The sequence below is a fragment of the Cololabis saira genome, chromosome 8, assembly GCF_033807715.1.
Source record: "Cololabis saira isolate AMF1-May2022 chromosome 8, fColSai1.1, whole genome shotgun sequence".
Taxonomy (NCBI): Eukaryota; Metazoa; Chordata; class Actinopteri; order Beloniformes; family Belonidae; genus Cololabis; species Cololabis saira.
This window is the reverse complement of record NC_084594.1, coordinates 38,762,631-38,787,914: the sequence shown is the minus strand read 5'-3', so window position 1 is coordinate 38,787,914 and position 25,284 is coordinate 38,762,631. Positions and strand designations below refer to the sequence as shown.

Genomic DNA, 25,284 nt, shown 5'->3' with positions numbered 1-25,284 from the left:
AAGACATGGCTCAGAGGCTGAATTTCTGATTTATTTAGCAAAAACAATCAAAAGTTTGTTTTTAAGACATTCAAGGCCTGTTTAAAATAAGTATTTAATGCCATAATAGGTCCCCTTTAACCACACTTTTTTCCTTCTAAATGTTGATTTTTTTTTTTTTACATTTGTTCTTATTGATATTAACATTTTTTCACGTTCTTTTAGCTTGCACCTAGACTTTCAATGACCACAGACCAGTTTGTATTATTCATCTTGTGAAAACGTTGCTTTCTTAACTCTGTCTTTGTTATCCAAAAAGTTTCTTGCTTTACTTAATCGTTTTGTGACGTTGGTGGTTTGCCATAGATACACAGGACCGCTTATTTCTGCTGCGGTGTGGGTTTCATTTCGCTCCGGGCTTCATCATCTTTTCTTTTTTTCCTCATTTGTCCGTGAACGGTGAACCTGCGTGACGTCCCCCCCGCAGGTGTGACGCGTCCCAGCAGGTGTGACGCTGCTCCCCGTCATCCGCGTGGATGTTGGCGGAGCGTGACATGAGCGCGGGATGTGGGCTGGCTTGGGTTTTCCAACAGTATCGCGCCTGCAGGAGTTGGAGGAGCAGCTCTTTTTTTCGTGTCAGTGGAATCTCTGGGATTCTGGATTTCGGGATTTTTTTTAAATTTTTTTTTTTGGGAGGGGGTTGGAAGAATCTGGATGTTGGAGCAACAAGCGGTGGATGTGGATGCGGTGGCAGTGCGCGCGGCTGTGCGCGCGGGGATAACGTGGGTCCGTGAGCTGTAACTGCGGGTTTTTTACAAACCAGGAGGGGGGGGAGGGCAGTGGGGGAGTGCAGACATGGATCGGAACCCCCCCGCCATGGGCATGGGCATCACCAGCAGCCCCCCGCACCTGTGGGTGCTGTGGCTGCTCCACGCGCTCCTGGCCCCGGCCGCCCCCCAGGAGGTTTACGCGCCGCACTCCATCCGCGTGGAGGGGGACGTGACGCTGGGGGGGCTGTTCCCCGTGCACGGCCGGGGGGGGCCCGCCCCGTGCGGGGACATCCGCAGGGAGGGGGGCGTGCACCGGCTGGAGGCCATGATGTACGCGCTGGACCAGATCAACGGAGACCCCGCGCTGCTGCCCAACGTCACGCTGGGCGCGCGCGTCCTGGACACCTGCTCGCGGGACACCCACGCGCTGGAGCAGTCGCTCACGTTCGTGCAGGCGCTCATCCAGAAGGACGCCACCGACGTGCGCTGCACCAGCGGGGAGCCGCCCGTGTTCGTGAAGCCCGAGCGGGTGGTGGGAGTGGTGGGCGCGTCCGCCAGCTCCGTGTCCATCATGGTGGCGAACATCCTCAGACTCTTCCAGGTACGGGGGCGCGCACAAGCGCGCGTGCGTGAGTGAGCTGAGGGAAGTTGGTGGGAAACTGGATGTTGAACAGGTGGGAACACCTGGCAGGAGTAGGGAACACTGGTCCTGGAGAGCCGCAGTCCTGCATGTTTTACATGTTTCCCTTCATCAACACACCTGATTCTAATTAATAGTCCTAATTAGCTTGTCATCAATTGTCTGCACAATTCTGTTGATGACACAGCCACTTGTATCACGGTGTGCTGAAGCAGGGTAACATCTAGAACAGGGGTAGGGAACCCTGGTCCTCGAGCAGGGGTGTCCAAAGTCGGTCCTCGAGGGCCGGTCCGGTGTCCTGCATGTTTTAGATGTGTCCCTTTTTTTTATCAAACCGTGATACAAGGAGCTCAGTCATCAACAGAACTATCCAGACTTTGATGACAAGCTGGTGACGACCGTTAATTAGAATCAGGTGTGTTGATGCAGGGAAACAACTAAAACATGCAGGACTGCGGCCCTCGAGGACCGGCCCTGTTTTAGATGTTTCCCTTCATCAACACACCTGATTCTAATTAATGGTCCTAATTAGCTTGTCATCAAGTGTCTGCACAATTCTGTTGATGACACAGCCACTTGTATCACGATGTGCTGAAGCAGGGTAACATCTAAAACAGGGGTAGGGAACCCTGGTCCTAGAGAGCTGTATGATTTTGATCAACACACCTGATTCTAATTAATGATCGTCACCAGCTTCTCATTCAGGTCTGAATAAGTGTGTTAGTGACACAGTCCTTTGTTTCAGGGTGTAAAGAAGCAGGGAAACATCTAAAACAGGGGTGTCCTGCATGTTTCCCTGCATCAACACACCTGATTCTAATTAACGGTCGTCACCAGCTTGTCATCAAAGTCTAGATAGTTCTGTTGATGACCAAGCTCCTTGTATCACGGTTTGATAAAAAAAGGAACACATCTAAAACATGCAGGACACCGGCCCTCGAGGACCGACTTTGGACACCCCTGAGCTAAAACATGCAGGACAGTGTGCCTCGAGGACCAGGGTTGGGAAACACTGTCCTCGAGGGCAGCATTCCTGCATGTTTCAGATGTTTCCCTGCTTCAGCACCCCGTGATAAAAAGGAGCTGTGACACCAAAGGAGCTGTCCAGACCTTGATGACAAGCTGGTGACGACCATTAATTTGAATCAGGTGTGTTGATGCAGGGAGATATCTATAACATGCAGTATTGCGGCCCTCGAGGACTGGAGTCCGAGACCCCTGTTTTAAACTTGATGTTAAGCATATTGTTAAACTTCTTATAAAGCACTCAAATGTCTGCTCACTTTTTAAAATTATCCATAATGCTGCAGCTCCCCCCTTGAGAAAATGTGTTACTCTCTGCTCTGAGAAGTTCAACACGAACAACAAGATCTGTTAGAAGGGGTGAGTGCCGTGTATCCCAACACAAAGCTGCATTTGGGAAGTCATTATTGTCATGTATTGCAATGACTCAATGGAATCCTCTGCCAACAGACATTATTTCATGTACAAGTCCCCACACCTCCTCACATCTTGCCAAGCGTTCGTTACTGTCAAGACAAGTGTGTGTACATTTATGAACACACACACACACACACACACACACACACACACACACACACACACACACACACACACACACACACACACACACACACACACACTGTTGCTCAAATGGAACTTCAGTGATCGTTCATTGTTCCTGGTTTAGTTAAGGCTAAGGGTTTGATTTTCGGTTTGTCTTTTTTTTCTTTTGTCTTGAAGAAACTTTACAGTAATTTTTCTTCATACAGAAAAGTTTCAGAAGTGTCTGAACAGGTGAGCAGTTGTTTTCAGTTGCTTTAAGTTCCAGGAAAAGGTTGATGGTCTGTGATGAAAAGGAAATTTGAATGAGAGTTTATGTGGAGTGGAATCACCTCCACCGCTAGAGTGAACATGAGTCGTGCTGTCAGTCTCCAGTGTTGTTTTTTTTTTTCTGGAGGATCTTTTTACATCACAAACCAAAACAACAAATACATCTTTTGTCTAGCTGGTGACAGCAAGCTGAAGTAATTGTAGGTAGTGTATATTGTGTATGTGTGTGTACATGTATGTGTGTATATAGTGTATTTCAGGTAGGTAGTGTATAGTAAGATATTTATTTAGAAAAACTGACTTCCTTCTGTTGCATGATGGAGTTGTACAGGTTACAAGTGCAGGTTTCTGTAATGAGTATCCATTAGTCATCTGTAAAGAGTGGTACTTCCCTCATTGAACACTAGGGGGCACATAGAGCGCTTCATACAGGTCCATGGAGACTATATGGAAATGGTATGTTACAACTCTGGACATTTCATATATCCTGTATGCTTTAATGTTTTTTTCTTCTTTTCTTTATCAGCTTTTTCGGTTACTTCCTGGTCACAGCTGAGGGGTGGGATGGAGAAGGGTAGGGACTGTGCAGCTCAGTCTCAGTCCAGTTGAACATTTACATGCCAGATGAGCTCAGCTACTGGCGATGGAGATGAGAAAGAGGTGGGGCATGAGTTGTCGAACTAAGGTAGATATCTAGCATTGGCGCCAAGTAAGCACCTTATATCTGTGTTCTTTGATACCCAACGTCAATATCGTGGAACTGGTACTGGAAAGTTAAAAATGTGAACATTTCTAGTTCTCCTATGGGATAGACTCTAATTCCAGAACTGAGAGTCGGAGTTCTGACCCAGTTTAAACTGGAGACTGGCACAGGGTTTAGAGAAATAATGACTTGAATTGATATAAGAAGTAAGTATTAAAAACTGCAACTGTCCAATTTTCGATTGTTTCAGGTGACCTTCCAAGTCATATACATTCATTTTGTAAAAATCCGTTTTTTCTTACATTCACAGATATTTCCACAAGTGCAGAAGGTACTGCAGCAATTGTAGAGGGACTGCAGCGGGCTTTATTTGATGACTCATACAGGCGTTAGAGACACAGACAGTATAAAACAATGGACAAGGCATAAGGTCACATGACCCATTGGTTTTTGAAGAGCAGTTTTCAAGCTCTTTTTTCGTACGAGGAGCAGCCATGTTGCTTGAGAAGCCGTCAGGGACGCACCCACCATATGTCAAACAAAGTTAGCTTTGGCTATCAGCTCCTTCAGCAGATCCCCTAAAGTTGGACATTTTAACATGGAGGTCAATAGAGACTAGGGATGGGATGATACGGGTAACTCACGATTCAATACTGTGGCGATATGTGGCCCATGATAACGATAATATCATGATACACGATATCTACAATATTTGATATATTGTAAGAAAATTCATCAACGATATATCACGATAAATGTGACTTAAAAAGAAAAAATTCCCATAAAAAGGAACATGTCCGTAGTTATGCATTTATTCAATGCCAAAACTTCATACAATGTACAAAGAAAGTGCATTTGTATAGAACCTCACTGCCTCCTAGTCCTGTAAATGTAAACACTGTACAGCTGGACAAATTGAAGTGCATGAACAATAGTGCGGTGACAACCTCGTAAATCCATTATGTGTGTTGTAGAAAAATATCGATATTTGCCGTCAGTTTATCGATTATTTATTGCGACAGAGAGCGCAACAATATATTGCAATATCGATTTTTTCCCCCACCACTAATAGAGACTGACTTACATTTGGAGTCAGCTGGTTCAAACAACAAGATGGCTGCAGAATTGATTGCAACGCTTTAGGATCAACAGTTTTTTTTTCTCTGTAAAACCAACAGTCATTCGCCGGTGTTCCTGCTCTACTGCATGCGTTGTTGACACTCTGCCCATGTCTCATACCTTGATATTCTCTGATTCCATTTGGAAGTCAAAGTCAAATCCAGAGAACCACAAGTGTCCCAGACTTAATTTATTTTTTATTCACGAGGAAAACAATTAACATGGCTAAATAGCTACAGATTTTAACAATCCCTTGTCCTTGACTAGGAAGACGCATGGATGAATGGATGGATGGATGGAACTTTTAAGATCTTCGTAAGCATATTATGAATGAAATTGATAAAGATGTAACTTCTTAGACTTCATATTTATATTTAATATTTAGCAGTTAGATTAAACATTTAATATATCTAGGTATAACATTTAATATTTAGATTTAACTAAAATATTTCTAAGTTAACAAATATTGAAATAAATATACAAAAAAGGGACTTTAAGAAATGAACACTACTTTTTAAACAGTATTGACGCTAATAATTACAAATTGTGGATGTTTCCATTGTGAGTCCCCCACCTGGATTGGACTTTTCCCAGAAGCATCTGTGCATTTCCAGTTATTTAGATTTTTTTGCATTCATACCCAGACGGCAGACACATTGGGTCCTAATCTGGGCCACCTTTGGCAATTATAAGTCAGTGTTTAGCACTGACAAATACTATGTAAGCCAGAAGTAAGCCAGACTTCATCAACTGGGCCAAACATGGGTTTTGTCATGTGATGTATGAGGCAGATATGGCCCAGATTTCATAAGCTAGTTTTGACATAGGATATGGCCCGTGTTACATGGACCAAAGCCCCAAAGAAAAGGAAGTAGTCCATGTTTAATGGATTTGTGGTGTTTAGACAGCCAACCACACCTTGAGTCAATGCTGTTAGTCAAAGCCAAATTTGGGCAAAAATGAAACTGTAGATGTGATACAAATTTGTATTTGAATTGCTAATTTGCGTTCCTTGTAATCTGGCTGTAGTCCTGACCTGTCTGGATGCATGATGCTTATTTGTGTCAGTATTTAGAGTAAATACCTCTCCGTGAATGTAGTTTCATTACTTTCCATGCCTTATCATTTCATCAAATGTGATAAAATCTATTCAGAAGTGGAAGAAGCATAGACTACAGCCATGTTCTAGGCTCTCTAAGCTGATTCTACATGTTTTCCTGTAGCAAAAACTCCTTACTAACATTCCCACTGTCACATAGGGTGGATCACAACACACTGTACGGACCTAATGAGGTGTAGCCACCATCCCCCCATTAACTCCCATTAGCAGCAATAGCACCGCTGATAGAAACAAAACATATTTATCTTCTGAAAGCATCTCAGCCACCTACCAGCTTAATTATGTGACACATATGTCAGAATGGGAGGGGGCAATTAGTGACGCTCGATTAGAAGCAACAGAAAGCAGCCAAATAGTTTGGGTTTTATTGAAGAGTTCGGCTTCACGGTGCTGTCATTTGGAGAAGAAGTACATCAGCTCTGAATGGACTCGTTTTCTTGATCCCGAGAGGTTTTAGAGGTTTTTAAAAAGAAATGATTGTTGAACTTCCACTTAGTCAAAATTAGGAATTCTTCCGTCTAAATCTCTGTAGCCTACATGTCATTAGTTGTGTTCATAAAACTTTTTTTTTTCTTGCCTTTCAGAAACTTGGCCCTATCTCCAGTCTTGGGTGCAAAATTAAAGTCCAGCCCATAAAAAGTTGGATTTTCACTTGAAAACTTTGCACTTTTAACATTACTTTAGAGTCAAATTAATAACTGATTAGGGATCCTTTGCACAAAGTGTATGGGTGGTAGTAGGTGTGTAGTAAAATAAAATAAAGCAGTTGTATGCCGGGCCTTTACTTAATTTTTAAAATTGATTAACTACAGTCTCATTGTATATAATACAAACCTATTCAACCTATTCAAACCAAAAGCTGGTTTTGAAGAAAGGCCTCTGTCTCCCTCGTACTCTTTCTTGTACCTTCAAGCTGTATTGATGCCAGCACGGCCGTACTTCTTATCTCCTCAGGTCATTTCTGCTGTTGTCCACTCTCCTGCATTCATTATAAATGGCATGCAATAAGTATATAATTAACCATTTGAAATGTAAGATTTTAACCAATTACAATGTAACAAAATGTATCAATTAAAATAAAAGCTAGTGATTAATCAACTACTTGTTGACACAGAGATCAAGTCATCATTGGTCCATGTGTGCTGACAGTCACCCAACTCTACTGGATACTGGTGACACCCTGGTACTGGATACCAGCAAAAGATGAACTCAATCTGTTAACTGTTATGTACTACAGTGAAATCAGTGGATTCTGTGCACTCTACCACTTCAATTCATAAGTTTGCGTAGGCATAGTATCTGAAAAACTTTATTGGTACTCAATGAAGTTTCAGAACACCAGCATTACTTGTATCCTTCATGTGCGCACTGAGAGACTGCTGCTGCTCAGGGCTGCAATTATTCTTGTAGATTTTAATAAGACAATAAAGTACATTGAACTGCAATAGGTTATTTAAGAAACATTTTCAGAGCAGTAGATCTTCACCACCGCTCCGCATCTAGACCGTAAATGAATCATGCATCCGCGAAACAGCTGGTTGATCCTGCACTTGCTCAGCGGTACTGGATAATAATATTCAACAATTAACTTAATAATTATAAAATTGATTCAATCACGCTGCATTGCCCTGCAGTCAGGATGATGGGAACAGGTCAAAGCGGTCGTGGAAAGGGATACTGGGGCTCGGTGAGGCTGGTTTAGGTGGGTGAGGCTGGTGGGCGACGTGCTGCCATTCCATCAAGGTGGTTAGTAGCCTCTCTCAATACGTCTGAGCAGCTTTAAGTCTCTGATATTTTACAGTATTCCGATCAGAAACATTTAGTGAAAGTGAAAGTCTGCCCCGAATTTTGCTAGATTTGTTCTGCCTCTTCATTAATGTTTTCATCAGGTTTCTGTTTTCTTCCGGCTTTCCTGTCCCTCATGAGGATCCTTTAAGTTCACGATTGGCCACAACCACATATAAAACCACGCCCCCCCATTTGAATATAAGAACGTGAAATAAAAGAGCCATGAAATAATGTGTAATACGTAAACGAGGCATTACAAAATAAAAGTGTCATGAAATTAATAATTATTCCATTATGAAATAAAAGTGTCATGAAATAAATAAATATACCAATATGAAATAATTTGTCGTGAAATAAAAAAGATTTTATTAATTATTTTTTTATTTATTTCATTTTCATATTAATTTATTTAATTTGATATTTAATAATTTAAGTATTTATTTATTTATTTATTTAATTTTGAATGAATCAACATTCAGTACACCTTCACCTCAGCAAATAATCCTCAACTGAATGGTTTCTCCGTAAGGTTTCTTTAATAAAACAAAATCCATGAAGTCTAAGAATCGGTTGTTTATAACTTGCCTCAACGAATCAAGCTTTTGCTAAATAAATTAGAAATTCAGCCTCTAAACCTTGTCTTTATCATCCCATTCTCTAACCTCATTATCTATGTGGGATTCTGAGTGGGCGGGGCTATGATAATGAGGCTCTGTGCTGATTGGCTGCCTGAATGACGTGTAGCAGGAGAGGGCACGAAGCATCGCTCTGGGCAGAAGAGCAGCCGGCTGCGTACACTATTAAACCTGGTCCTAACTGCATGCGATGCGAGCGAGCGTCAACGACAAAATCAATTCCATTGCTTTATTTTCTATTGGACTGTCCTAACTGGCCGCAGCGACGCGACGCGCCGTTTTGAGCTGAACATTTGTCGGACGCCCTGCTTCTATTTTCTTCCTGTCGCTCGCGTTGAAAGCCGGTGAAAGAGCTGTAGGAAACAGTCATGGATGAGGAACGGCTGATCCAGTTAGTTGAAATGAGAAGTTATCTCTATGATACCTCCTCACTTCACTAAAAAAACCTCAATAAAGTGGCAGCTGCTGGAGGGAGATGGACAGAGAGTGTCCCATGTCACGCAGTGCGACGTGATAGTCGGACGCTCTCATGCAGTTAGGACACTCTGTTTAGTTGTGGGCGTGGTTTGCATTTTGGTTACGTAACGAAAAGGAGCAGAATCTGAACGGCTCGTAGAAGCCACATCACACTGGACGGATCATCCGGGCGGCTGTACAGACACTGCAGAATTTGGTTGCTTTCCTCCTTCTCTGAGTTGGCAGGCTGAGGAGAGACCACTTTATATATGTTAAAGCAAGAAAAAAATGCGTTTTTCATAATAGGTCCCCTTTAAGGCCCCACATGGATTTAAGCTTCACAGACCTCTGCTTGATTGGATCTACTTGACAGATATCGGAGGGAAACTCTTCTGTGATGGATTTTTAGGAGCAGAGTAGGTGGGTCCAAGGGCAGTACTGAACCAGTCCAGCATTAGCCACACCAGAAAATCTTCATCATTTCACAGGGTGTAAGGACAGAATTAGAATTAAAGCCTATGCAATCACTTTTAGAAGCAGGTTATCCACTGAAAATGCCTGTAATGTTCTTACTTTTAATCCATGGATATTCAACATACATTCAGGGATTATGCTCCAGATCCTCAAGTCTAATGATGCCAACGCTCTCAATTTCTCTCAGTGTGGCTATCACAGGGACCAGTTCTCTTTGTAGTGATGTATTTTCCATTTGGTCATCATGCTGAGCAACCAAAACACTAGAAATTTATCCTAGGACATCTCACAACAAAAAAGTGTGATTTTATGACAAAAACAAGGAAAAAGTCACATTCTTAGGAGAAAAATCAATTATGATTATGATTCAGGATTAATAAAGTATTCATCTATGTTCACAAAACTTGCAGTTGCACAGGAACATTTTTGCAATTTATTGTTTAAATAAGTAGAATTACATTAAACAGTTGCAGTTTTATGTGAAAACATTAATTTTCTATGACAAAAAATATGATTTTTATGGGAAAAAGGTTCGGATTTTACAAGAAAAGTGCAAATTTAAGTCCAAAGAAGTTATTTTACAAAATTCATTTTACATTTTTTATGAAAATGGTAACGATTTTTCCATTTAAAAGTCAATGTTTCAAGTGTTCATATATTTTAGGTTTTATTTCAGATATATACACATGTGGGTCATTTTGGTACATATAGTCATAACTGTGTCATTGAGGTTTTTCAGGTATTAACCTATAACACTGGATTCACACAGCAGCAATGCACAGCAGAGGGTGTGTCCAGCTCTTCAAGCTAACACTGTTGTCATAGCCTCTATAAGTGACCTATTAGCCCTTGATTTTGGGTGCATCCATTTGTAAGAAGTACAGGCAGACAGATGAATTTCACGGTTGACAGCGGTGATGGTCAGTTTTTCCTCCCTTGTCCTCTGATGCGTGATCAGAATAACACGCCTTCACTTTTGACCGGCCTCCGTATATGGGTACTGATGGCTGATGCATGTCTTGAAGCAGGAAAAGCTAAAAATATTCAACTTTTGATGAAGGAAACATAAGCAATGTAACACACACAATTCACAATTCATTTCAACATTGTCACCACATTCAAAGTCTATGGAGAAATAGCATTGCGATGTGAATCCAGCATAAAACATATTTGATAAATATGTCAGTAAATGTATAAACTACCTATCGTATTATAAGACGCAGCTTCAATAAATGGCTTATTTTAAAAACCTCTTCATATATAAGGCGAACTGCATGATAAGGCACACAGAATATACGGTAAGATACTGTACTATAGAGGCTTTGAGGGTTGAGTTCCGTATCTACCTGATGGAGCTGCGTTACAGGAAAGGCTTCAAAATGCTACAGCAAATGCAAAAAAAAAAAAAAAAAAACAAGAAGAAAAGTACTGTGAGTCAAACGTTATTAACAAAATAAAAAACAGCTTTCTGAAAACATGGTTCACTCCCAAAACAAACGCGGAGGGGAACTTTTCCAGTTCATCCCCGAATCCCTCGAAACCTTCTTCCGTGTTGTAATAGAACAGCTGGGCGAGTTTGGCATCCAACGGTCCCGGCTCCGTCTGTCAAAGTCGCCATTATGCGAGTCAGCGTCGCTGCTGTTGTCTTGAACGTCTGTGACGATTCCTGCCGGTTTTAGCGCCGTTACTTCGGCGACACCAACTACATTACCCACAATCCCCCTGACTACAGTAACAGAAATTACTGTAATTATCATATATAAGGAGCACTGCCGGTTTTTGAGAAAATTAAAGGCTTTTAGGTGCACCTTAAAGTGCGGAAATTATGGTAGTGGATTTTTCACTGGAATATAGTAAACTTTACGGTGTTGAAACCACAGACAAGACTTCAGTGTTGGTCTGTAGAAAGTGAGGGTGTTTTTTGTTGTTAGTCTTACTCAGTTACAATCTGTGGAATCTGAGCATTAAATCGATGGCAGGCTAGTGTCAGTAGCATGTAGCAGCTGGCTGCTAGCAACAATTTTCTGTGGCATTCAATGCTAAGTGAACGATGTTTTCACTTAGCTGCTTGGTTTTGGAATTTTACATAGAAATGGTCTTTGTAGTTAAAGTTGAGCTTTTTTCCAGTGGTTTGGTGTGCAGGATGTGTATATTGTAATATTTTCTTGGTTTGTGTGACTAAAATGGCTTGAATGGCCTCTGGCATGTTCTCCTGCTGCTGATGGCTTAATGAAGTCAGGCATGACATCTTTAATTGGCCGTTTTGTAAGAAATACAGTTTCTCCGTCTTACTTTAGTGCAGATTTCTCGAAATGTCAAAGATATAAAACATACCATGGATTCCAGTGAGCTCTGAGGTCATGACTGGCAGTTACTGTTCAAGTATTAATTGATGTGACATACAATTGAAGAAGTACAGCAGAAAAACTACATGTGTAATTAGCTTTTAGAATACAAAGCTGATCTCTCAGATTAAATACTTGGGAGAAGGTGGAAGTTTCTCCTTGAAACTTGTATAAGTACAACTCAGAGTAGAATAGAGAAACAGCTGTGATGTGGAGGACAGCTGCTGGAAGGTGGGACCGGTTTCTAATAATCCCTCGGACATCTGACTCAGCTCTGAGCGTCTTTAACCCTGCCAACAACCTGTCCATCGAACATCCTCCAGGAGCCACAGCTCGCCGGACACGTGAGGGTTGATCTCCATCGCCCTTCAGGATAAAGAAGTTTTTCCTCCAAGGAGTAATGATTGATGTCTTGCCAACTCTGTTGGACAGTGAGTCAAGGTCGGATAAGGAGGACCAGTCCTACGGCTTGTCACGTCTGACCTGCCGAGGTGATATGAGCGGTAGATTAACGAGTCTCCCGTCTCAGACTCTGAGAAGGGAACCGGAGCTCTGAAGTTTCAAGGACTTTCCAGAGGTATGAAGGATCATTAAACCATGTATTAGGCGTCTTTGACTGTTTAAAAAAAGGTGGATAATGTAGTTTCCTGTAACCATCTGCAAGCTTCTACCTCTATTTATATTGTTTATTCCCGTAGAAGACACACTTGACCACCAAGGACCCATTTCATGGTTGGCATGACTTAAGATTTTTTTTTCCTGTCTTTCCATGTTGCAGTAAAAAAGGACATGGATTCAGATATTCCCAGGTCCGTTTCAGCCTCATTCATATGTGGAAATAAAATCAGATATGAATCCTTTACATGCAATTGAGTCTCCAGAAGAAGTGGATTGATCAGATGTTACCCGTTAATGCGGTGGTGTCAGATGATGTAAAAATATGGGGGTGCCATACATTCAATCTTTTTTGAAATATGCACAATCCTCAGATTATGTATATGTTAAAGGGATGACCTCAAATAAAGCTCCAGTAACCAGTAAGTCATGTCCATACTTCATCAGACTGACATTCAGAATTTTAAAATGACCTGCTGTTGATGAGGTGCCCTCCAGCCCAATGTGATACAGTTGCCAAATGCTGCAAGCTCTTCCTCAACAACCTGACTTCTTTTCATATTTATCATATCTTAACAACCCAGGAATGCCAAACATTTCTTCTGAAGATGGAACAGAGAAAAATGGATCAGAGAAAAGTGATCTATACTTCCTTGAGTCTACCATTTGTCACGGAGGTAGAGGATAGGACCCGGATGCTGGAGACCAGGGGCCTCATGTACAAAGAGTACGTGGATTTCAACGTGAATCCGTGCATGGAATTCTTGCGTACGGAAAATAAAATTCAGATGTTCAAAACTGTGCGTACGCCCAAATCCACGCTCGTTTCTTTGAACATCACAATCAACGTGAAATTGAGCATATATGCAGGAGCACAACTCTCCGCCTTGTCTCCTCCCTCAAGTAGAATCATTTGAATATGATAATGAGGATAATTATCCATTAAAAACTGCTCATCCTAACAAGGAACTTGGAAAAACAAGTAAAACAAATAAAAAAAAACATTGGCCGTGAGCTGTACACACTCCTGTCAGAAGTTGAGGCATGAAAAATAATTTATTTGGGGGCATTTCTTCCAATTTAAGCTGCGTTGCATTATGGGTACCGTAGTTCTTTGCTTTGTGTTGCGTTCCGTGAAGAGTTGTGGTCTTATTATGTTCGTAAGTGCTTGTGAATGTTTATGGGCAGCATTAGTGCATCATTACATTCTCCTTTTCTTGTTTGTATTTTAAAAATCGACACCAGAACTTAAATTGGTAAGAAAAAAGGCTCCTCGTTCCGCTTTATTATCACGCAAATTATATACTAACGGACTAAGCCCAATGTACATGTGTATTGAGTCTCATAGTTGGCATTGTGGATGTTCGCGATCACCTCTCTCATAAGTATAACAATGTGTGTCTGTTCAGACACAGTTATGGGATATTTAAAGGATCTGGGTTTTATCTCGAGTAGTCGTCCCATACGGTCGTCATGGTGACAGAGATGTCCGACCTGTAGCAGCTCCAGCTGAAAGCATCGTGTTGGTCTGAACCGGAGCAGCTGGTCCAGTTCAGGGCAGAGATCCAGAAGGATCCTCCTGGTACCTGAACCAGCTGATGATCCGGATCCTGGACCAGCAGTGTGGTGCCTGAAGACTCCCTCCTGATCCTGCATCAGGTTTCATCGTTGAGCTCCTACCTTCATATGTTCATGTGGTTGATTGTGAGATTGTTGCAGTTCCACTGGTGTGTATCTTATCTAGTGATATGGGGACATGTGTGGTCGTGAACTTATTGTTGACGTCAGATTTCCTCACTTTCTGCACTTCACTGCATCACCAGTGAGTGTAGCCAACAGACAAAACCTCAAAAAAGTGCGTACGCCAGACTTGATGTGTGCGTGAAAGACCGCAACTTTCCACGTTCAAATCACTTTTTGAACATCTGACCGTGAGTGTAGAAAGTGGCGTACGCACGTTTTTTGTGCACCGCACTCTTTCTACATGAGGCTCCAGCTTTTTTCACTTGAAGTTACTGGCCAAAGTTATGATTATGACATTTTAATCCATGCTTTTATCACGACACATTTAGATTACTGCAATGAACTTTATGTTGGGATTAGCCAGAAGTCACCTGCTCGACTGCAAAATGCTCCTGCTCTACTTTGAATTGGTGCTAAAAAACAAGAGCACATTACTCAAATCTGAGCATCACTTCATTGGCTCCTTTTGTTGCATTGATTTTAAAATTATTTTATTTGTTTTTAAATATCTTCATGGTCTCACTCCAAAGTATCTGTCCCATCTGCTTCATCGGTGCCCTGCCCAAGGTCAGCAGATCAGTTATTGTTAGTCGTCTCAAAACAAAGAGGAAGCTAAGAATTGTGCTTTTTCAGTCGCTGACCCAAAATTGTGGCATGAGATTTGAGCCACATACGAGGAGAAACTCAGTTTAGAAGCTAAAAAGCTGATTTTATTTGATATCACTCATCCGTTTATGTGTTTAACACTAGTACGAAGACATATTTCAGTGAGCAGACTACTAGTTGATTCAAGCCTGATCTCGTCAGTCTCTACCTCGAGTCTTTACTAAGTACTTCCAAGTTGTTCTGAATGAGCTCTGAATTTTGTGGACGTTTATCACAGCTAGTTAAAGTGACCACTACTTTCTGTCACTATGGGTGATCAAATACCCCAGCCAACATTTATATTTGGGGTTCATCTTATGGCACTTTCGCACTAGGACTTACTTGGCCCGACTCGGCTCGGCGCGGCTTGACGCGGCTCCACACGTGTGTTTTCGCACAGCCAGGGCAGAAGTGGGCAGGTTGGGGTGAAGCTGCTGTGACGTACTCGATTGCGCAACCGCTTTGTTCATGTCGGCGCTGATCAGAAATCAGCTGGAGCCGCGAGCGGCTGAGAGTAAAACAGCCCGCCTACATCCCTTTTTTAATTCTCTCGTCGTCAGTCACCAAGTTTATGAACATCTGCACCTCAGAGTTGGATCACCAAACAGACGTTTTGCGCTTTATAATAAAATCGCTGCAAGCCGCGAGTCGCCTCGCGCTGACTCCCGCTTCCTGATTCAAACGTTTGACGGCCCGCCCCCGACCAATCAGAGGCGCGGAGGGTGGTGACGTCCCCGCCCCCCGACCAATCGGTGGCGCGGAGGGTGGTGACGTCCCCGCCCCCCGACCAATCGGTGGCGAGGAGGTGGTGACGTCAGAAATAGTCCCTGCTCAGCCCGCAAAGAACCTGGCTGAAATGGTTACAGAAAAAAGTATCGACTTGGAGCGGCTCTACACGTCTCAGCCCTAGTGCGAAAGGGCAAAACGGGTAGAACCGAGCTAAGGTTATACTAATGCAAAAGCGCCATTAGATAGAAACGGGCTGAAACCCATACACGACCGTCCTTTGGGTCCATGTTACCTTCATGTGAATTGTCCACTTAGATTTTCTTATGTAGTTGGAACCAGATAAGAGACCCATTTTAGGTCCATGTCCATTAATCATCCACTCAGCCTTATTTGGTGAAGATGCTATTTTCTTAATTTAAAGCTCTTTTTTTTACCATTACAAATGTGTCAGAACTTGAAGCACAAAATACGAGCAAGACTTCATGAATTTCTTTCCACTGTTGAAATGTATTTGCTGCTTGAAAACAGTTGTAAAATCATTAAATGTAAGTGCATTAGTCACCCACTTCATGGTAATCCTACAAAGCTCGAATTGAAAGGAACTGGACTTTCTTCTTAGTTCTTTTAGACTTTTTTGATAAAAATTATGTTTCATAAAGACTGGACAAAGAGTGTGACGAAGAGGCCGTACAGAAGTTTTCAGACGGGTGGAGTTTAACGCTAAGATAGTCCAGATATTTCAGCGTGAGCATCCAGCAGCCTCTCCTCCAGCAGGGATGAATGGGAAGCACTTGGATTCACATTCAGAGGAAAAAATATCAGCCAATGTTCAGCTCTCAGGCTGTCAGGGCTGCTCACACCGATTCACTGAATCTCCTTTGCCGAAGGTGTATCCCTGTTCTACTTTTAGACCATTTTCAGCTTCTCCCTCATTAAATCTCCACTAACTCTCAAGAAAGAGCTGCTGATCAATACACAGACTTGGTGATCAATAACAGCAAACCCATGAGCTTGTAATACTTCAGACACCAAAAGGGTGACTCATTTCTGTGAATTCTGCATACAGTTGGTCTGCAGCGGAGCAGCAATAATTCAGCACAGTGGCTCTATCTGCATGGAGGACAGAGAACAAAGAGAATAAAAAGCTCCACAGAAGCCATTTTGTTGTGTATAACTCCCGGTAAGCATCCAGAATAATCTTCTGGGATGGAGCTACGTGCTCTAATTAATGATTTCATTACTTCTCTGAGTCTCTGCACCCCTGTGTTAAGCCTGCTGTTCTTTTTTGTCTTGTAGGCTCATTACACAGTGATGTCATTACAGTTTTAACACGTTTACTCTTCCCATCCATTCTTCATTAATCTGCTTTTATGGAACTGTGTTTCCAGACTCCACTGATCTTAGCTTACATTTTCTAACAACTGTTGGATGTATGGGGATTAAATATCAAGCGAATGCTCATGTTCCTTGGAGGATTAACCACTTGACCCTAGTGATAATCTCCTGCTGCACCACCATCAGGGTGTGATGAGATCTTCCCCAGGATAGATTTTAAAGTGGCCTGGCGAGACATAACTATTCATCTCATGAAAAGTCTTTCTAGTGAATTGGGTCTGGTACCTCACCCATTCACAGTCATTTCCAGCGGTGCCCAATGACCTAAACCAATTGCAACGGAGTGGGCTTTAAGTGATGATTCATTCAAGATCGTCCAAGAGCTACTATTCAAAACAACCCACATGGCCACATAACTGCGAATGACAGCTTGGATCAGCAAGTTTTTTCTGCAAACGTCTTTCATTGCTCTCTTTACATACATGATCCATTTCTCTGATTGGTTGTGTGTCTATCCACAGCCATCCTAAGTCAGTTTCTTCTGGAAATCAATGTCAAGTCCAGATGCTTGGCATCCAAGGGGGAGTCTATTAAGACGGCGGACCGGGCTACTTTAAAGTAGAGAGGACATGCTTTCCCATAATTTCTGAGTTTTCTGAAATAAGCCAACCTTCAACTCTGTAGTAGGACTTTATGTCAGCACTTCAGTGATTGCTTAGCTTCTACCACAGACTAAAGGGGTTGTGCATGTTTGTGAGAAAGGCAGCGTCCAGCTATGTGTCATGGCTTAATCAGCCCAGCCACTCACCCTATTAGAAGACAATTATGACAATATCTCCTGTTTTACATGAAGTACCATTATGTGTGATATCCATCTTTAACTACAAACTGTTTCTGGATATGAGTGGGGAGCCAACGAACTAGATGGCAAGAAATAGCCACTTCATGTCCACTAAAACGTTTGTAATCATCTGACCTTTCATTCTGCACCATCGGTCTGGATGAAGGCTTTTAAATGCATTAAATCTTTCCACTAGAGTTGTTATAATTTAACAGAAAATTAACGACTTTCACTTAGCTTTATTTATTTTTATTTGTATATATATATATATATATATATATATATATATATATATATATATATATATATATATATATATATATATATATATATATAGCTCTCTCAACTCTTGGTTATACAACAAGAAAATCAGTTTACTCGGATCTGATCATACAGTACGTATACTCAATTTAACACTTCTCCTGCAGTCTCACTTGTTACCTTTATTTGAATACCAGATACTGTATATTCAAATTTCCCTCATAGTTGCAGAGACATACTAGAATTTAAATTCGCTATGTCATTTTAGAGCAGGAATCTCAGGAGCAGGCTTCATTAGGAAGGGGTGAAACAAAAGTCGGTTCCCTGCAAAACGCAGTCTTCTGAATTATTAATAAGCTACAAATGAGTGAAGACACAAGTTTAGAACTTCCCAGTTTGTTATCGTCAGAAATAAATAAATCATCTGCATGCAGTTTATTATTCATTTACTCATTATCTTTACTGAAGTCATTTTTGATGTTGTAAACAAAACAGTTGATTAAAAATGAAAGGAACTCACAGCCTTCTCTTTTTGCTTCTATAGATTTTTCCATTTCAGTAAACATTTGTTGGGTTATTTTCTCTTTTTTACGCATTAACTATGAATCGGAATGAGAACACAGCAAAAAACCTCTCCAACATAAACTATCATCAGACTTCATGGACACCCTCGTTTCTCTATTTTTACCGATTAATGTCTGAAACTGGAGCAGTGGGATGCCTTGTCAGCCCCCCGCCGCCTCAGTCTCCTTCATTAGTGACGTAGCAACGATCCCCCTGCCAAGGGAAGCTGCAAAAACAGTCTTTTGATCATGCAGGAATGACGCACAATAAAAGAGGCGCCACTTTATGGGCTTATACCAGTATTTTAATTTATTTATCGATGCTGCGTTTACTGCCTGACTCCAGCCGGGAAGTAAACTATTTGCTACCAATTATACATCATTTAAAAAATGATGTCCACCAACAGATAGCTATCCTGATATCCAAATATTTGGACACAGGTCTTGGTCTTAGTGTTTTTCAAACCATATTCTTGTTCTTCCACCGCCGAGATCTGATGCACAATGATGCTTGTTTCCTTAGGATTGTGTGTGTACGGATGGCTCCCAGCAGATTAAACTCGACATGGCGTAAAGATGAGCTTCTCTTGTGGTGCCAGCAGGGCAGCGAACTGAAGCCATGAGGGATTATCTGACATTTCCTTGATTTCACACAAGAAAAAACAATGGTTTGATGTCATGAAGGCGTTTTCACGCCACTCCATCTTCTTTGCAGTGGCTCATCACTTGTTGGCATTTTAGCCTCTCATCATCTGAAGGCTTCCTCCCTCGATACCGGAGGGCCTCCGATGGACGGACGTGACTCAAATACATGATCATGGAGGTCTGGAATCCTCTGTTTCCATGTCATGTATGATCTCAGCAGTCACAACAGGAAGCACTGTTAAACTCTGTGGCGGTAAGATTAACTCTTAAAGAAGACTTTTTTTGATGTTCCTCCTCTAAAATGACACCCCTATTGCAAAATGAGTATATTCAAGACACAACAACTCCAAACTGTACTTGAATAAATCTGCTATCAGCATAAAGGTAATTTGTGAAATGACAGAAGTTTATATGCTTGAGACCCTTAATCCCTGATGAGTTTTAATGGAAATGTTATGGATGTAGAGTAGAAACAAAACGGAGAGCCTAAAATGGAGCCTTGAGGAACAAAACAAAAAGATTCATTGATGTCCCTTTGGGTTTACTGAAGAAGGGGTTTGAAATAATAATACATTTTCCCTTAGTAATCCCACAATGGGGAAATTTATTCTCTGCATTTAGTTGGCAACCCTGGTCCTATAGCGCCGCAGTCCTGCGTGTTTTTGTTTCTCTGCTTCATCGAGATGTTGTCAAACATGCAGAACCCATCTCTAGTCAAACTAGGAGCAGGGGGCTGCCATTTTTCACGGTGCCAGGGGAGCAGTAAGGGTTAAAGGCCTTGCTCAGGGGCCCAAAGTGGTTGACCTTGGTTGCAATCCAGGGGCTCTAAATGAAAACCCAGGTTAATACAAAAATTAACAAATAAACAGAACAGACAGCCGAAACACGTCTACCATAATTCAGGTATCACAAGCTATCTGTTTTGGCTTGGCTTAGCTGGCTAGCAGCCTTTGACTGGGCGAAGATAGCTGCTGCATGCATGTGAAATTTAGCTTTGAAGACCAAACTCTCCTTCTCAGTATTGGCTTGAACCAATCCAAAACTGTAATATTGAAAATGAAACATGTTGGTTATTTTTCTTCCACATATTGTAAAAGCTGCTGTCTTTGGTGTTCTGTACTCACAGTTAAAAACTTCCACAAGATACCTCCTTAGTGACAACACCATCACAATATAGTTTTTGAAGGGAACATTTCTCTGGATTCTAAGAGAATAGCTAGGATAAAATCAGGTTTCCTGGAAAGCTGCATCGAGCAGAACTCTAGTTCTTCAGATCTCCTCGAGTTCGTGTGACTTTCGGAGACTTGGCAGGCACATTAAAGGGTCTTAATCTAAAGCAGAATCATCCTTCAGTGAAGGCAGAGAGCTGCAGGATCTGATGCTTACCCGGTCTGTGGACCCTGCGTCGTCTCCGATGAAACTCACTGCAAGTTTGCCGAGGAAAACACTCAACTACTCTGTCACTGCACGTTAGTCACCTCCACCCTTAGGGGAGTCTCTACACCACCAATCAAACACACACATCCCAGCGTTCTTGCAGAAATCCTCTGTGTATTTTATTCCTGTAAGAACACTGACTGTTTGATGCTGCAGATATCCAGAAATTCAAGTTTTCTTTTTCTTTTTCTTTAATCCATGCATTCAGAAAAAAACATAGAAAGTTGACCAAAAAGTCATCAGCCGGTCAAATCGAAGGGGCTAGCTTCAGTTTTTAAAATTTAATCCAAAACTGTTTTGAATTAACATGCAGTTCCATTAACCGGGGTTAGTCCCAAAACTCATTCAATCTTTACTGACCTGTCAAAATGTACAGCAGAAATAAACATTCACAGCTTGGTACGAAGCCTGGTAGCTACTGTAGATTTCACATCCAGGACAACTCTACTCAACTCTAATTCTTTTCATAAATCCTGCCTCCATCCTGCCACATGCTCCTTTAATAACCATTTCTTACATCTCTTCGTAAATTAATCAAGTATTATTGAACTAGTCCAGTTGAATTGAATATGTACTTCATCAGGTAAAATTATATCAAACCAGTAATTTCTGCATAATTAGGTGATCTGTGGTGTTAGTAAGCTAGCTCTCTAACTTATTTAGCTCTCAAATATTTCCTGTGAACATGACTACTGAGCCACAGTGTGTGAACTTGTTGAAATGCGCAAGTCTCACACCAGACAGCCCCGTTATTGCAGCGGTTTCTTCGTTTCAACCATCAGCCATTTTCTTGGGTTTCACTCCTCGTTCAGACCGTATCGGTGGAGTCACGTGATTACAGACACGCCGTCTGAAAGGGGAATGAATCTAGTCTATCAACACACAGTCAAAACAGACGAAAATACATTTATTTAATTTTTTTAATCAAAACACAGAATTTACCGCCATGGGAAAATTGACGTCAGTCATCACAGTGAATAACAGTAACGGTAAATTTCCGGTTTATCGCCCAGGTCTAATTTGAATAAATGTCAGGTAATAATAGTTAGCATTACAGGTTAGCTTGAATTTAGCTAAGGTAAGGTGTGCGTGTTCCACATGATGTCCAGGTATGCTCGTTTTGTCCGTTTGTCAAGTTTTGGACTATCGGGGGTTGGGTTGGACTGCTTCAGTTTGACCAACATGGAGATGTCCAGTAAGACAAAAAAGAGGCTTCATAAGCACTTACGAGAAACCTATAAGTGATCTCAAGGGGTTTGTCTCATTCTTTTTACATGGTATATGATTCAGAGGTGAGATCTGTGGACTGCAGCCATCTGAGGGACCATCACGTAGAGGAAACGTGTATCGTGATCAGATAAATCAGTATTCCAGATCATTTTTGGAAAGAAAAGGCGTTGTGTGCTCCAGACCAAGGAGAAAAATGATTTTTGAAGGAGTCAAAAGAATACAAAGGCCTTTGAGTTCAGTTTTTATTTATTCTTTATAGTTAAACAGCTATTTTTTGTCTTTTATAGCTGAAACATTCATTTGTGAGGGTAGAGAGTGCAGGTCTGCTTCATAAGGCGCAGAAGATGAGGTTAATGAAGGGAGGAAGGAGGGGTGTTTCAGCTCACTGTTGACACACTTTCACTGCTTGTATTCGTGCAGCCTCACCGATTTTTATCATCTGTTTTCCGTCTCCATGTTCACTCCTCTCCTCCTCCCCAACACAATATCATTTCATCTCTTTTTTATTTATATATTTTTGTCGGTGTTAAAGTGATTTATCTTCTGTGCTATATTTCTGTGGTTGTGAATTAATTATAGATCACTGCCGTGCTCCCATGATTGTGCTCCGTGGAGACCAGGCACATTTGTGTGTGTGTGTGTGTGTGTGTGTGTGTGTGTTTCATGGCTGTCCGAACTGAAAAATGACATCATCAGGGCATTAAACTGCTGGTATCCAGATATATCTTTTGAGGACAGACTGCAGCAGGACAAGCTGGGCAATGCTTCCCAGGGAGGCGTCTGATTGTTCCTGAAGGGATGCTGTTGGAGGAAAATCTCGATCATCATCATCATCATCATCATGGATCAGTTTCAGCAAAGCTTTTCCTGTCACACAGATGACCTCACATTTGTCTCCAGAACGCTCTGGTACACAGATCAGCTCATGGTCCATTCAGTGTCTTCAAGGTGTCCAGGTTCCAAATCATCATCCCTCCACTGCCGTGCTTGACAGTGGGTATGAGTGGTTCCTGCTGAAATGCTGTGCTTAGTTTTTTCCGAACATGGACATTAATTCCAAACATCTTCAATTTGGTCTCATTTGTCCATTGACATTTTTCAAGAGGCCCTGTGATTTGTTCAGATTCATTTTTGTGAAACTTAGTCATGCTTTCCTGTTCTAGAAAACAGATGAGGCTTTATCCTGGCAACCCCTCCAAGTAAACTGTATTTCTTCAGTCTTGAAATCGTGCCGTTGTGGACAGCAAGACAACAGTAAAACAACGAGCCCAACACTCAATTCAGTTTCACTTTTGGTGTCACCATCATAAATCATATTCCAGTGGAAAACTCTGCTAGATTCATACTAGGGCTGCACGATTCTGGACAAAATGAGAATCACGATTCTTTTGCTTAGAATTGAGATCACGATTCTCTCACGATTTTTTTCCCATATAAAATTTATTGCACTTATTACTTTAACTTTGCAACAGCTGAACAAAAATATAATAACAATAAACATCTCTTGTCTTCTTTACACAAACCTTTGAATAATTTAAACAATAATAACAATTTTGAACAATATTTGTTCCTCCCTGAGTTGAACACCCTTTCAGAAAGGGGACTTGTAACAGATCCTGTAGTTCTGAGGCAACAAATTATTCCTCTGGCTGCTTTTTGCTGTAACAGCTGACATTGAACATAAAAACAATAAACATCTCTCTTGTCTTTAAATAATTTTAACAATAACAATTTTAACAATATTTATGTGCAATATGTGTCAGGTGATGAGAAAGGTAGATGTTTCTCCAAATGTAATCCACAATCATTAACAAAATATAACAAACATGACAACATGATAGTTGACCATGACAGGACTACAACAACCTAGAACATAGGCCTAGTCCTTTTTTTATGCAGCCATCTTTAAAAAAAAAAAAATAAATAAATAAATAAATAAATTTAAAAAATTTTAAATTGTCGTCATTTAGAAATGAGATTGCGTTCAAGCATGAATCGAGATCGCGATTTTTTAACGATTAATCGTGCAGCCCTAATTCATACTATCCCAAGTTTCAATGTCAAATCAAAATAAATGTTGATCTCTTGGGTCAAGTCTTTTACCGATAGATCCCTACAGAAGGAAGTATACGTAGTCACTAGGCTGGGGGAACATCACAATGTTTTTCTTTTTTATGATAGGATCACCTGAAGTGACGTAGATTTGTGAACTGCCTGTTGGCTCTGAAGACATGTGAAGGTAGTACTGAGATATTGCTCTGTACACAGCAAATGTCCACCTGGTAGCACCTTCCCACAGTCGACTCTGGGGCTAGTGGAGGGAACGGGGGCTATGATGCCGTCCACCTGCAAATGACACAGGTCTAACCAAATAGCCAATTTGGGAAGCCTGTCTCAACATTCCTCTGAAAAAAAAACCTCTTGAAACTCTGTTACACAATAGGCAGGCCCGGTTCTACGAGGGTGCATAAGCATGCATTGCACCCTCAGTTTATGTGTTTGCATGCTCAGTTGAAAAGACGAAGAAAAAACTGACAAGTGCGCGCGTGTTAAGCCTGAATTATGGTTCCGCATTAAATTGACGGCATAGCTTACGGCGTAGGGTACGCGGCGACGCGCCCGTACGTTTGCGTCGCCGCGTAACCCTACGCCATAAGCTCTGCGTTGGTGCATCGCGGAACCATAAATGAGCCAGTGTCCGTCACTCATCTGCGTCCGGCGCGCAGTTACCTGCACCAGCAAGACGCTGCTCTCTGCTGCACCGTTAACACAAAGTAACAATGGATATTCAGAAGTGGTTCAAGCACAACCACGCCAGCAAGTTTATATTTATGGTTATATTTATTTTTGTTATTTATTTTTCTCTGTTTTATTTTCTGTTGCTAGATTGTCTGATGGGTGAGGTAGCCCAGACTAAATGTAGCATTTTCTTTGTTCTGCAGCAATATTGCTGCAATAAATCATTTGAAATACACTTTAAATATTCTTGTTTTGCTAGTATCATTCAGCTTGAAATTATCAAAAAATGCTTAATTTAGTGTTGAATAACGTGCCAGGCATGTGCACCCCCTCTGATCTGAGATGCAGCCCTAGTCATCATTTTCTAGAACCGGCCCTGACAATAGGGAAATACATCTAACCACAATAGATGGTGAGATGTCCTTGGGTGGATTTTTATAAGGTTGACATTTTCACTGCATGATTTCAATCAGATATTCACTGTTCCTAATTCTCTGCTTCATTTCTCATGTGGAAAGACTCTTAGAAGGCGTATTTTCCTCTTCAGAGACTGGCAGACATTGAAGACGTCTGGAAGTGACACCACAATGTGAAGACAACACTGATGGTTGACGTTTCAATGAATTCTCAGAGCAGATT

The 25,284-nt window shown here is 41.5% G+C and overlaps 1 protein-coding gene across 2 annotated transcripts in view; it reads left to right on the top strand.

The window, feature by feature from the left end:
• Positions 1-596: 596 nt before the first annotated feature.
• The window catches only part of grm7 (glutamate metabotropic receptor 7), a 208,757-nt gene continuing 184,069 nt past the window's right edge, over positions 597-25,284 (top strand). For both annotated transcript variants that reach the window (XM_061727974.1, XM_061727975.1), the window contains exon 1: positions 597-1,350. In XM_061727974.1, the coding sequence (XP_061583958.1) occupies positions 835-1,350 (516 nt within the window). In that variant the 5' untranslated portion in view covers positions 597-834. The remainder of the gene's footprint in view (positions 1,351-25,284) is intronic.